Source organism: Carex rostrata, chromosome 19 (genome assembly GCF_964058835.1).
Source record: "Carex rostrata chromosome 19, lpCarRost1.2, whole genome shotgun sequence".
Classification (NCBI taxonomy): domain Eukaryota; kingdom Viridiplantae; phylum Streptophyta; class Magnoliopsida; order Poales; family Cyperaceae; genus Carex; species Carex rostrata.
In genome coordinates, this window is record NC_135936.1 from 1,044,326 (window position 1) to 1,059,598 (window position 15,273).

General features: G+C 32.7%; 1 protein-coding gene across 2 annotated transcripts; it reads left to right on the plus strand.

Annotated features, from left to right (window-relative positions):
* Positions 1-8,430: 8,430 nt before the first annotated feature.
* Positions 8,431-12,852, plus strand: LOC144571592 (Transducin/WD40 repeat-like superfamily protein). 2 transcript variants are annotated; one of them, XM_078320942.1, is made up of 9 exons: positions 8,431-8,672; positions 9,729-9,936; positions 10,365-10,460; positions 10,647-10,721; positions 10,983-11,093; positions 11,350-11,441; positions 11,543-11,627; positions 11,937-12,142; positions 12,536-12,852. In XM_078320942.1, the coding sequence occupies exons 1-9, from the start codon at positions 8,536-8,538 to the stop codon at positions 12,708-12,710; spliced, it is 1,185 nt and encodes a 394-aa protein (XP_078177068.1). In that variant the 5' UTR covers positions 8,431-8,535; the 3' UTR covers positions 12,711-12,852. The 2 variants fall into 2 exon arrangements, with proteins under 2 accessions (XP_078177068.1, XP_078177069.1); XM_078320943.1 differs by having other exon boundaries at positions 12,554-12,852.
* The last annotated feature ends 2,421 nt before the right edge of the window (positions 12,853-15,273 follow it).

Sequence of the window (15,273 nt, forward strand, 5' to 3'; positions counted from 1 at the left end):
ACAGCTATTAAATTAGGGCGTCTCATGCTACTCACCGAAATTTTTAAATATACCATGGTTTAAAAATAGATAAATCCAAACACTCTTTTTTTGAAAAATTTCGAATTTTATACGGCCGCATCCCGAGGGAGCGGCCACCTTATTTCGGGCCGCTTCTAAGCGATGCGGCCAGGGCCGCATTCCGAGGGAGTGACCACCCTGTTTTCAGTTCAAAGTCACATGAAAAAAAAAAAGGCCGCTGCCCCTAGATGCGGCCCGTAGAAAAGTGGCCGCATCTAGGCGATGTGGTCATGTCAAAATTCGAAAATTTTCAAAACCAGGGTGTTTGGGTTTATCTTTTTTGGGATGATGGTATATTTAAAAATTTCGGTGCTACTCAACCTTAGTCGGATTGATGAATTCTGATCGGATGATTTGAATTCAAAAAAATTGATGGAATGAAGAAAGATAAAATAAAATTCAATACATTAAAAAATATTCATTCAATTCTTTTAGACATAATAAGAAATTTTAATGCAGTTTCTCAAAAAAAATATCTAAACGAATTGAATTCGTGATTTGGTCTTTCTAATTTTTTATAAAATATTTATTACATTTCTAATAATAATAAATATTATTCTACGTCTCTGTTTTAAGATTCATCTATTAAATTTTTGTATTTATATGTTTTAAGCATAATTTATTCTAGACTAAAAATGAAAATTCAATGTTATTAGAATCGAACCGGACTCGGTCATTAATTCAGTTTGATTCGCTTGAAAAATTGCTTATGTTATTGATCAATCAAAAACCAATTAAATTGGTCTGTTTTACTAAAAAGACGCGGAACAATTTTGAGTAAAAACCCGGTTTAATACAAACTTTTCAGATCCGAGGTAATATTAGTCGAAAAAATGGATTAGAAACAAGTAAGAAAAAAAAAATAAGAAAATGGAGAAAAGAAGAGGAAAAATATAACGGTGAGATCCGTACTTTTAAAAGACAATGAAAACATCTTAAAGAAAAGTAGTAGGCCCATTAATTTACTCTTTTAATTTTAGTACCAAATGCATTGTGGATGGATGAGTGATGTAAATAATGATATGTGTTCATCGGATAGATAGGGTATTGTTAAGTGATTGATTGAAAATAATTGAAAAAAATTAGTTATAATCAAGAATAATCGGTGATTAATTGAAAAAAATTTATAACAATTTGATTACTGCCAACGGCTAATCGACCAATTAATCAACCTAAACGGCCATCTTTTACAATTGTGAGATTGATGACTGGATGAGCAAATCATTATTTTTTATACATATGAGAAAAATAAAATATTAATTCTTCTTGTATATATATTATAGTGTGAGAAAAAATGTTGCGTACTTTCTTAAACATATTTATTTTTATCATGTAACATTTAATTTATTTTTGTAAAAATAAAATTTACAATTAAACTCTATTAAAGTTTCTATTCATTTTTTTAAGTTTTTGTTCTTATATTGTATTTAAAATTGAATTATATGAATTTAGTATTGACTTTAATTTTTTGCAATCAATAATAAATATAATATTAGCGTTAAATATTATGCTATCAAGATTTGACATGAATCTAACATACCGGTGTGTGCCTAAAAAAAATGTTGTTTTGATGATTTATATAGTAATTAATAAATTAAAAAAGGGGATGTACACTAATTTAAATTGAAAAAGATATTATCATTTGGATTATTTATGTAATGAATTTTGTTAATTATTAAGTTATTAACTATTAAGCTTTATGCAGGTGATATTATTGTAATTGACATTGCAACAAGATAAGAGATAACAAGGTAACCACTCAATAATTGATATTGCAACAAGGTAAGAGATAACAATTAAATATCAAACTCAACTATTTAAAAATAAATCAACAGTTGAATCGATTGACCCACTAATCTGACTATTAAACCGTTGATTCAAAACATTATCAAATTAATGTCCAGTTCAATTATGATAACATTGCTAAAAATTAAATGGCAGTACCCTTTTCATTCACACCGTGGGAAATGATTTATGCAAATCCACTCTTTTATTAAATAACTAATTATTTAAAAATTAAAATGTAAAAATGCTCACGATATCAGCTGATAACTAATTTTTTTATTTTTATTTTGAGTTATTGGCCCCTTTTAAGATAAGAAACTTCTGAATTTTTGAATTGATATTCACTCATTCTTAGAAGTAATTAAAGGTACTGGTCAAAGAGGATCACTGTAATTTATTTTGTATATTGATTTGAAGTATTAGTTTTTATTTTTATTTTAGCGATTTAATAGTAATTAGAGCTGATGTTGTGCAATGATGTAAAAAATTTAGTTTATTTTACGACTGTTGTGATATTTTTTTTCTTATTTATTGTATTAGTCTGCATTTCACCAATAATTATAATTATTTTCTAAGAAGGAGACAAGAAAAAACTCATGATAATGGGAAAATAAGAGGACAAATTCAGAGAAATAAATGATGGGCAAATTTCTTAACTTTGTAATTTTATGATTGACATATATTCTTATATAAAGTACGGATAGATAAATATTCAAATTAAAAAAATTGATGAGCACATATTCGATTTTGTCCTTTTTATACCATACTGGACGATCTTAATTACTAATTGCAAAAATAATATTTTATGATTATTTTTTAAACAATTTTGTGTTCCCTTTCATCTTTTGACATTGATTTGAATCAATTATATGTTTAAATAAATAATTACAGGCTAATTTTGAAAGTCCATTCAAATATATTTATTTGATTTTTACTGGGTTTACATAAATAATTTGGGATTTATAATGTTTCACATATTTTTATTCAAGAATTTAATAAAACAAGTTCATAATCATTTCGACAAATTTACTCCCTAAATATTTATAATAAAAATTTATATATCTTAGAATATACATTTACCTATTATATCGATGTACAGATATATACCGTGTCAATGCGTATTTGTTTATAGTATCATACATAGATATTTAATTTAAAACACAATTTTTAACAGTTATCACGTGATTTTGACAACTATTAAAGTTATATTAATATGTCATATTCATGCTTCCAACACTTTAAAATGGACACCTTACTATTGCTCAAGTACATTTGAGCATTACAACCAGATTTATGGCCTGTTTCTGAACAACTAACCTCTGCTCAATCATCCTCCTTAGAATTACCTTTCACATTGGAAGAAATTAAACATACAGTTTTTTCTTGCAATCCCAATAAAGCTCCTGGACCTGATGGTCTTTCTTTTCTGTTTTATCAATCTTTTTGGAATTTGGTACAATATGATATTTTTAAACTATTTTTGGCCTTTTATGATAGGACCCTTGATATCTCTAAATTGAATTTAGCATCTATTTGCTTAATCCCCAAGAAATCTGATGCTGTTACTATTAAGAATTATAGACCCATTAGTCTAATTAACTGTAGTTTCAAGATGATTACTAAACTTTTAACTAGTAGGCTTTCTTTAGTTATGGATCCCCTTATTGATGACTCACAGGCGGCCTTTGTTAAAGGACGGTTGATTGGCGATAATATTGTTTGTGCCCATGAAATTTTACACCAAGTTAGACGTACTAAACAAAAGGGTATCTTACTTAAATTAGATTTTGAAAAGGCGTTTGACAAGGTAAATTGGGAATTCTTATTAGAAGTATTACATGCTAGAGGTTTTGGCTCATTGTTTATTAATTGGATTCATGATATCCTTCAAGGGGGTAGAACTTGTGTTACTTTTAATGGTGAACAAGGTGCTTAATTCTCCTGTAAGCAAGGTCTTTGACAAGGAGATCCTATTTCTCCTCTTTTATTTGATTTAGTAGCTGATTCATTAAACAAAATTCTTAGTAGAGCACAAAATAGTGGTTTAATATCTGGTTTAGGTTCCTTTAATAATAATGAAAAGGTGTTGAATCTGCACTTTGCGGATGACACCCTTTTATTCTTAGAAGCTGATTATATTCAGTTAGAACGCTTAAAGTACCTATTATTAGGCTTTGAAATTGTTTATGGTCTTAAGATTAACTTTGATAAAAGTGAATTGGTTGCTTTAAATATTAGTGATACTCTTGCTACTTCTTTAACTAGCCAATTAGGATGTAAATTGTCAACTCTACCCATTACATATTTAGGGGTCCCTCTTCATTGGAAGAGATAACAAATTTCAGATTGGTCCCCTTTAGTAACTAAAATTAATTCAAAGTTACAAACTTGAAAAGGTTCTTTACTATCATTAGGAGGGAGGGTAACTCTCCTTAATTCAGTTATTTCTTCCATACCACTCTATTGGCTATCTTTATATCACATGCCTGTTACAGTTAGATCACAAATTGATAGAATTAGAAAGAAATTTTTTATGGTCTGGGGGGTCAGGTATTGCTGGTAGGAAGAAGTACCACCTTATTAAATGGTCCATTGTTTGTTTACCTAAAGATCAAGGTGGTTTAGGGATACTGGATTTGAATTACATAAATATTGCCTTATTAGCTAAGTGGTACTTTCGTTTTAAAGATCCCACTGTCACTGTTAAATGGAAAAATATTTTAATTACTAAATATGGTGTCACTGGTTTGCATATTCCTAGCTGTTCTTCCTTTTGGTTGGGAGTGTTATCTCACTTACAAATTTATGAGTTAGGCATCAATCGAATTGTTGGTAATGGGAGGACTACCTTTTTTTGGTTAGATAGATGGTTCGGTGACTATGCCTTGTATTGCGTTTACCCTAATCTCTTTATAATTGCTTCCAACCAAAAGCTTTTAGTTTCTAATGCTTTCTCTCACTCTATTCTTGATATTCGTTTTACTAGACAACTAACAGACATTTTTTTAACAGAATGGACCCATCTCTCTAACTCTTTAGTTTATAGCAATTTATTTACTGATCCAACCTCTTCTGATAAAATTTATTGGCGATGGACTAATTCTGGTTTATTCACTGTTCACTCTCTTTATTTGTGGTTGTCTTTGACTGGTATTTCAAATAAATCATATACTACTTTATGACATTCAAAAATTCCCCTAAAAATAAAAAAAATTATTTGGTTACTTAGACAAGATAAAGTTCTCACTAAATGTAACTTAGCTAAAAGGGGATGGCAGGGTAGTGTTAATTGTCATTTCTGTGGTGAACCTGAGACCGTTGATCATCTTTTTGTAACATGCCCTTATATTTCTTTGCTTTGGTCATGGATAGGGAATTACAATAACTTTCATTATAATTGTCGTACTATTTCTGACTTGTGGCTTTTTGATAACTGGATTCCTTTAAAAGATTCATTACTTGTTGAATTAGTTCGTGCTGCCACTTTATGGTTAGTATGGCTTACCAGAAATAAGATCCGTTTCCAACACATACCAGTCCCTAATGTTAGTTTTATAGGATCCGCTATTATAGCTTTAACTTCTTATTGGTGTAAGGCGAGACTTGATGATTCATACTTTAAATTAACTCTCATTTTACCTATGGATACAACTTATTTGAATCAGGCAGGTCCTCTGATGATACTTTTGGACACAAGCACTCAGGAAAGGGGAAGCCCCATGGGGGATTCAGACGAGGACGCTTTTCTTAGTTTAGAGGGGCCGGACCTTTCTAACTATTTGCGTGATAGGGTCGAGAATGGCTATTGATGGTCTCCTCATTGATTCTCCTGATGACGTTTTTCTCTTTTTTATGAGTGTTGTGGTTCGAAGTGTTCCGTATTAATTGCTCTAGTTGACTTAGTTGTTTTTAGTTGTATTTTGTCTTAGATGTTTCTATTTTCAGTTTAGTTGTTATTGGTTTTGTATATTTTGAATTTTGTAAGAACTTGGACGTTTCATAAAGAAACCAGGTGGTATCCCCACTTTTTCAAAAAAAAAAAACATTTGAGCATTACATCAATGCACACTTATTTATTTATTTTAAAATAATTGATAGTTAGTTGGGAATTAAGAGATTGAGAAATATATATAAAATCAAATTTATTCCCACAACTCATAGAGATTTTGCGCGTCTTCCGAAATTTAGAAGAATCAAATTTAGATTTTTCTGAACCCGACTTGTCTAGTTATGTGCAAAATATTTTTCAACACTTCTTTTTCATTTTTCTTACGAGAGTATTTAATCAAAAATAAATAAAAACAAAATTCATTTGTTTGGGCTTTGTCTCGGCTTGTCCGGGAAAGCGTGGCACATCTGATAGTATCAAATCTAAATAAATCTGATTCGCTTCATAATCTATATGTGCTTGATATATACGAATATTGAAGTATAATGTACAAATTATGATTCACTTCATAATCTGTATGTACATGAACTGGTATGGCAAAATACAAGAACATAGAAGAGTAACACAATTAGAGAAATTGGTACATTTAACAATTAAAAGAAGGGATGTGGAGTTGGCAGTTTTAGAAGAAAAATTATGGAAGCAAAGGGCAAATATCAGATGGGAGACAAAATGAGACAGAAATACAAGATATTTCCATACTTTAGCCTCTACTGCAAAAAGAGAAAACACAATTCATTTAGTAAAATATGAAGGACAAATATACAAATTATAAGGCATGAAGACAAAGGCTTTTTGGAAGGTTTACATCAAATTGATGGGAGAAAACTCAAATATAGTTTCTAGAATAAATTGGAATAATTTGTATGAATGTGATCACAACTTAAAGGATCCGGTAACACTAATTTCGCTGGAGGAAATTAATAATGTTATTAATACATGGCCTTCTAATAAGAGCTCAGGCCCAGATGGTTTTACTAGAGAGTTTTATAAGGAGTTCAGAGATGTACTGATACCTAATATGCATAGTTTTCTCAGAAGTGCTAGAAAAAGGTTCCAGACTTGACACCCTTAACTCTTCATATATTGTGTTAATACCAAAAAAGGAGGACGCCAAAAGATTTCATGATTTCAGGCCAATAAGTCTGTTACATGGAGTTCAAAAGATTCTATCCAAAATTCTGGTAAATAGGTTGCAGCCCCACATTTCTACTATGGTAAATGACAATCATACATGTTTTATTAAAGAAAAACAAATTACAAAAGGTTTTCTATATGCTCAGCAAACTTTATAAATAGCTAAGGAACAAAATATACTCATTGCTATTTTCAAGACTCACATTCATAAAGGCTTTGATACATTAAGTTGGGAGTTCCTAATTAAAGTGATAACAGTAATGGGTTAACCTGAAAAATGGATTCAATGGATGCAGAATTGCGTACTAACAAGTTGCTCCCAGATAATAATCAATGGCCAATGATAAATTTGAAGAGAGGAGTAAAGCAAGGGGATCCCTTATCTCCATTGGTTTTCATATTAGCAATGGATTTTATTTCAAGATGGATGGCCAAACTAGCTGAACAAGGGACTTGGCAACTTCATTTCAATGACATGAGACCCTGCTTATTGTATGCATATGACTTCCTTTTCTTTGTAAAGCCTGAAATGAGATAGATACAAACCTTGAAGTTTGTGTTGTCATTGTTCCATCAGATATGAAGATTATCAGTGAGCATGGAGAAGTCTGAATTATTGTTCTCAGAATGTCATCACAATTATCAACTATCATTGAATATTCTTGACTGCAAAATAGGACAATACCCCTTGATACAAAATACTGCCACTGTCATACAAAATACTGCCAAAAAGTGCACATATACCCTTGATATAAAATATCAACAAAAGACTACTAGGCTGGGCTGCAAAACAACTGCCAATTGCAGAGAGATTGGTGTTAATATCAAACTTAAATCTATATGTTTCCTCTCGTCAGAATTTTCTCTTCCTCTTGTTAAATAAAGATCAAAACCTTTGTCAGTTACAGATTAATTGAAACCCACCAATTAATCCACCATGACTTAATCCGAAACCCATAATCTTCTCGTGTTTTCATCTATAATCGACCACCACCGAAAACTGTGAACTTAGAGGTAGTATATTCAGTTCTTGAAAATAACATCTAAAATATGCTAGAGTGACTAGACTCTTTAATTATAATAATGAAAAAAACAGCCATCGTTTGGTCCATCTACACGATTTAAGTGACTAGACATGCAATTGATGCCAAGAATCAAGTCGATTGAAAATTTTCTGTAATCATGCCTCTGTTCTGAGACTTGGAGGGAGCTAGGGAGGTCATTTAGAGAATTTATTTTTTCTCACTTTATACTCAACTATAAATCCTCCGATGAAAAGATAAAAATATTAGGACAAAAAATTATGATGGGGATAAGTATAATATTTTTGAAAAAAATAATAAATATTAAGACTGACTAATGTTATTTTTTAAAAAGAAAATAAATGAAAAGAATAAAAGCACGAGGGAAGTGGCTTGAAATCTTGAATGTTTGATGCTTTAGATTTATGATAATGTATAACGGACGTCTTTATATAATTTGGGCCGGGCCTCAGTCAACACCCGGAGCACCATAACGGAAGTGAGCCGCAGGAAGAATTTGTTAGGCTCTCCGACTGTGTCCAAAACCCTAGAAAAATCCCACAGAGGGAGAAGGCGGGGAAAATGAGAGAGATGGAGATGGAAGTAGACGTAGGATCAGCAAGCGAAGCATCTCCATCGTCGAGTTTAAAGAAGCTGGGACTTAAGAATGCTATACAGACTAACTTCGGCGAAGATTATGTTTTCCAAATCGCTTCCAGGTACTTCTGCTATCAGATGCATTCTGTACCGTAGGAATCTGATGAGCTGCGACCAAAAATCTTTTCTGGAAGCTCATAAAATTCAATTTCTTTTTTAAGAACAAACTTCAGAGTGATATTTAGGATAACAGTCCTAATGTCAGTAATAATCATAAAAGAGTAGAACTAGGGTGTTCTTAAGCTCACCAAGCCCTTTGGTGAGCTTACTCCAAAACCTATTGGATTGACTTCAAACGATGAATCCAAACCGTTGAAACCGATTACTTCACGATTGGTAAGTTTAAATGAAATTTTTAAATTTTTTTTGAATTAATTTAGTATAAAGTCAAGCGGTAAAAAAAAATAGATGGTTTATTAGTTTAACGCATTCATTTCTCATCATTTTTTTTACCACTTGATTTTATACTAAATTGAATGTGAATGCATCACTTGTGAAGTAGCTCAGTGTATAAACATTTAAAATTGGTATGTGAACGCATCGCTCGTGAAGTATATCAGTTTCAACGGTTAGGATTCGTCATTTGAAGTCAATCTGATAGGTTTTGGAGTTAATCTTACGAAGAGACTCGGTGAGCTTAAGAACACCCTAGTTCTACTCATAATCTAAATACTACTGAAATGACAATTAAGGCAATGAACTTATAATTGCTTAGTAACTTTTAATCAGACCCTCCATATTTGTGCATCTGGACCTTAAAAGTTAATTTAGTTTAGTTCAATTTCTTTTAGGCTTAGTGAAATACATAACTTAAGCATCTTGGGAAAGAAATTGAAACCTGGAAAGAAGGTCTAAAACATGGCTGCCATATTCTACTAAAAGTCTAACATGAATTTTTTAGAATTATCTGTAGATTTATATTTACTTCTGTTTTGAAGTCCCGGTAAAGCTTGCTATCAGTCATATCACCATTGACCATGCCATGTTTCTCAATACCGCAACTGTAGTTGAATAATGTGTGCCATTTTGGGATATTTTCTGTCAAGTGTGTTATGTTTTTTTCTCCTAACATCTATTTTTTTTTTTACTTCTTCTTTTAAAAAAACAAAAAACAAAAGCCAGGACATACCAGCCCTTGCTGTTTCTCTTTCTACAAATGCAATAAAACTTTACTCTTCAGAGTCGGGGCAGTATTTTGGAGAGTGTAAGGGCCATTCTGGAAGAATCCATGAAATTTCCTTTTCTGCCCCTGCATCACCTCATGTTCTTTGCTCGTGCTCTTCTGATGGCACTGTTAGAGCCTGGGATACAAGAAGCTTTAAGCAGGTTTGATTTCAATATCAGATTTTGTTACTATTCTGGTCTCCTCTAGTATTGGTACACACCAGCTGCATGGTATCAATAAATGTTTGATCAAACGTTTATACTTTCGTGTTTTCTTTTTTTGGGCTTGTCTATTGTTTGATTGAATAATTGGCAGTATATAATGGCTAATTTTGGTAATCGAGGTAATCGAATCTTTGAGTCTCCCTTGCACAACTTAGAGCATTTTAACTGTTTTAAAGTGGCTCCCGTTTTGATTTTTTTTTTCTTGGGGGCGTGTGTGTGTGTGTGGGCCGGGGGGGGGGGGGGGGGGGGTGTTGTATGTGCTAAAGTTTAACCAAGCCAGTGTTCCTGGCAGTTAAACTGAAATTTCTAGATCTTTACTAAAACCTTCCTTTTACCCAGGTTTCAATGTTATTTTTTTTATTTAGGTCTCCATGTTAAGAGCAGGTCCCTCACAGGAGATTTTTAGCTTTAGCTTTGGTGGCTCAAATGGTAACCTTCTTGCTGCGGGATCCGACTCTCAGGTGTAGGTTAACTTGTAATATCATTTATTTAATTTAATATGTTCAAGTTGTCTGATCATTTTAAACTTCTTTATTTTAGCTTTTGGTCAATCATATTTATGTGACAAGGATATCAGTTATAACCTGTATCCTTTATTTAGTTGTTAGTTTTTACACACTAAAAGGAGCTTTTATTATATCTTGAAGGTTCTTTTCTGGGACTGGAGAAATGGTAAACAAGTTGCATGCTTGGAGGAATCCCACATGGATGATGTTACTCATGTAGGTACCAATTATATTTCTGGTAATATTTTTTTTGCTTAGATTGCGTTTATTTGCTCCTTTACACAACAAATGGTAAATTTTCACTAATTTAGGCTGTATCAGGGATAAGAGTTAATTGATATTTAGGTTAATTGATTATGCGGTGCATTAGATTCAGACTTACTGTTGTTTAGTTTGTAATGTCCCAAGTTGTATCTTTCAACTTAGTTTATTTATTTTTATTTTTTTTGAAAAGGAACTTAGTTTAATTTATTGTAGGTACAATTCATACCGGGTCAACAGAACAAGCTAATTTCATCTTCAGTTGATGGGCTTTTGTGTCTTTTTGATACTGATGGTGATATCAATGACGATAGTAACTTATCATCCGTAATTAAATATTTAATTTGTCAATCTTTAATTTTTTTTTCCCCTCTTTTACTCTTTTGATGTCTGTGTCTTCACTCTGTAATTATTTTGCTCTTACTACAAAATTGGCACTCATGTGTGTTAACATATATATGTAGTTTTGGATATAAGAATAAAACTTTTGAGCATTTGGGATGGATAATGTCATTATCGAAAATGCAACCAACCCCAAGTCCAAACCCAAATTTAGTGATGATGTTTTCTATTTTGATTTTAGGTTATGAACGTGGAAACATCTGTTTCAAAGGTAGGATTCTTTGGAAATGATAATCAGAAGCTTTGGTGTTTAACTCATATTGAAACTTTAAGGTAAATTAAACAAATTGACTGTTTCGTATGAAGATATGCTTATGAAGAGATGTTTAGGTACCTATATTTATGAAGAAATTTGAATGACTTTTTTGTTTCAGCATTTGGGATTGGAATGAGGGGAGAAGAGAAGCCAATTTCGAACAAGCGCGGTCTTTGGTGTCAGATCAATGGAACTTGAATAATGTATGTTGTATAAATTGTTGGTTTAGTGGGACTTAGTTCAGTACTATATTTGGTACCTAAACTGGCAGATCTCTACTGTTATAAACTGTTATGTACTGTCATTCATGATACAAGTAGACTGATACAAGTAGACTGTTTTGATCACTTTCTGTGAATGTGATAAATTTCAGGATTGATTGCATAATCATGTAGTCAATAATGACAGTAAACGAGAACCTTAAAATTGTGAAACATAGAAAAATGAAATCTTTAATGCAAAACTATTGTTCTCATTCTTTGTACTTGTATTTTCTTTTGGTATTTGTACAGGTTGACTATTTTGTAGATTGCCACTATTCGTCTACAGAAGATCGGCTATGGTTGATTGGTGGCACCAGTTCTGGAACACTAGGTTATTTTCCCATAACTCAAAAATGCAATGGAACAACAATTGGCGCTGCGGAAGCAATTTTAGAAGGTGGACATATGGGAGTTGTCAGAAGTATACTTCCAGCAAATGCTGATCAAACATCCAGGTATAAAATGCAAATGGTGTTTTTTTTTAACCTTGATTGTTGTTATGTTTGACATGACAACTTCTATTTGACTGTTTACATATAATTTTCTTTATTTTAATCTTAAGTTGAATCAAATTTTCTACTGTGCAAATATCCCGACTTATTCTTTACATATCCTAAATTTAACCCAAATTTTCTATAATTTACCATCATTTGTGTATTTAGATACCAACCTAGAAGTCAAACTGAGCGGTATATGCTGCTACTGGAATTGACTGAAACAGTACCCAAATATAGATGGTTAATCATTGTTGAAGTAAAATGCCAAATGACTTGTCTTACCAGTTAACAGTAATGACAGAACTGTGATAGTTGTCTATACTGTCACATAACTTGATTGCTTATATTAAGTAATTTGGGGAAAAGCAGGGGCATATTTGGATGGACTGGAGGGGAAGATGGCCGGCTTTGTTGCTGGCTGTCCGGTGAATCGGATACATTAGGAGGGAATCCATCATGGATTTCGAGCTCTCTTGTAATGAAACCTAAGAAAAGCAAGAACAAAGCAAGACATCATCCTTACTGATATAAATTTTTGGTGTGTATTTAATGCCTCTGTTTGTAACATGTTGTTCATTGTTACGGGCTCAAGTAAGATGGATTTGAAGCACTTTAAACTGGTTGTTAGCTTGTTAGAGCGGTTTAAATCCATTTTTATTTGCCTCCTAGACTAGACTAGCAAATGAAACTAAACCTTAAACTCGAGAAATACTCTCCCCTCCAATTGAATAGCTCAACTAGAGGAACTTGCATGTGTCAATAATTAAGCCCTTAACGATAAAATAGTCTTCAGTTAGACGTGTTTTTGTTCATGTGTGTTACATAGGTCTGTAGGTGAATTGGTCTAATAAGGTTCAAGTTATGCATATACATAAAACGGAAAATATAAAATACAATTTCAGCAATGGCAACATAATATACAATTTGAGATGCCATTATGGCAAAGCTAGGAATCATTATTTGAAACATTCCGCTGCCCTTGCAAAAAAAACATCTAACAAGGTTTAAGTTATGCATAGATTAATGTTGTTCGATTTCATCTTTCACAAATAGGAGCTCAGCTTTATTCTAGATTTTTTTTTATTTTTTCGCATGGATAAAATGTCACTAAAAGAATTGTTTGCTCCAGATGCACGGTGCTGGTCTTGGGTTTTGGATTCGATTTGCTTAGTTTAGTGGTTTGCTAACGGGTTACCCGTGACCCGTTCCGGGTAACCCGTTAGGGGTAACGGGTAGGACGGGTAAAGGGGTAGGCCGGGTACGGGTAAAATCCGTGACGGGTAGACGGGTAATTTTTCCAAAACCTCTATCCGGTCCGTTTATTACCCGTACCCGTTGCGGGTTGACGGGTACGGGTCCGGTCCGGGCGGGTTTATTTTTTTTTTTTTGCTGTTTAATAGAAACAAACGGCCCAGATTTACTTAGGATTGTAGCAGATTTAAATAAAAGGTTGGATTTGAAATTGGAGGGACCCTACAATCCCTTAGGACTGTAGCAGATTAGAATTGCACTGGATCTGAATTTTAAAAGGAGGCCGCCAAAAAAAATTTGAAATTCAAATTTTGTAACGGGTCGGGTACGGGTAACGGGTACGGGTAGACGGGTAGACGGGTACGGGTAGGCGGGTAAACGGGTACGGGTACAACGGGTTTTTTTTTCAAATGCCTTGTCCGGCCCGTATATTACCCGTCTACCCGTTTGACCCGGGCAACGGGTACGGGTAACGGGTAACGGGTACAGGCCGGGTAAAACGGGTTTAACCCGTTTCGGGTATAGCAAAACACTAGCTTAGTTGATCCGTAACAGAATAAATTATTAGAGCATTTGCTTCGGCAGCGGATATGATTTTTTTTTTTTTAATATATAGATAGTTTAGTTGGGAACACGGCGAATATCATAAGATTAATATCAAGATATGGGGAGCATATTTTTCGCAAATTTAAGATTGGCCTAGCACCTATTTGTACAGATAAATAGCTCATTGTTGTTTCGTGATCAAATCAGTTATCAGTATGTTAGAATGTATTATAAAATTCAGAGGTGAGGCTTTATCTGTTGGAGCTATGCAGCTGTAGGACCCCATCTCTCTCTCTCTTTTTTACAATAATAATGCTATTGTAACACACATGAAAACAAATATTGTGCTTATGATAAAATTTGCGAACTACCAACAAATGTGTAGCTGTGAAATACCTTTTTTTTTTTCGTATTCAAATTCTATCAACCCTACTTGTTGACTCGTTGGCTAATTATAAAAAGTAGAAAATTGACAAGTCAAGTGACAAATTAAAGCAGCGGCAGTATCGAATTTTGAAAACAAAAAATACGGTCTCATGATTACCCATTATCTTTTATTTTATTTTCTCATTATAGTACAATGGACGATTCCTTGAGTTTCATCCAATATCTAAATGTACAAAGCAAATTATCTTATGCAATTCTTTACCACAAACTTTCTGACTTGAATTCGGACTATAATTTTTTTATGGTTCAATTTTTTGTCTTCAGTGTATTCAAAAACATGCATAAATATACAAATCTCTGATCATGCAAAAGTTGATGTCATACATGTTAGGTGATAGTTAATGAATAATTCTATTGTGATCATACACTTAAGGTGCTAATACGGTAATCATTCAAAACGCAAACCTCAACTAATTAACTAACTTAATATCATGGGATTTTAACATAGAAAATTATATTTTCATTTTTGGTATTATGCACGTGTGCCCATACGATAGGAATCAAATTTTCTGGTCACGAAGATTTTGAAGAAAGCACATCACCGATGTGTTTAAGGTTAAATTGTCTTTAAATGTACGGATAAGCATTTACTCATTTTTCTTCTTCTGAAATCTTTGTAGAGGTTGTGAAGTCGTGAGACTGTTGGATATTTAGATGTAGAACTTTTTTTTAACCAATTGTACTGCTGTCTCATCTTCATTCACTAATTTTGCCTTTGCTTGAATTGGATAGTCTAGTCGTTATGAACCTTTGGCTATCAATATAGAGTGAGGCTATATATGATGCTTTGCAACGTATATCTATGTATTGTGTTTCGATACAATAATTATTGAATGTGCTTCAAT

Bases quoted from the DNA above. Each gene is read 5' to 3' on its own strand.
- LOC144571592 (XM_078320942.1), top strand. From the start codon at position 8,536: ATGAGAGAGATGGAGATGGAAGTAGACGTAGGATCAGCAAGCGAAGCA. The intron at 8,673-9,728 runs GTACTTCTGCTA...AAAAAACAAAAG, and splicing joins GTTTTCCAAATCGCTTCCAG to CCAGGACATACCAGCCCTTG. The intron at 11,628-11,936 runs GTATGTTGTATA...GTATTTGTACAG, and splicing joins ATCAATGGAACTTGAATAAT to GTTGACTATTTTGTAGATTG.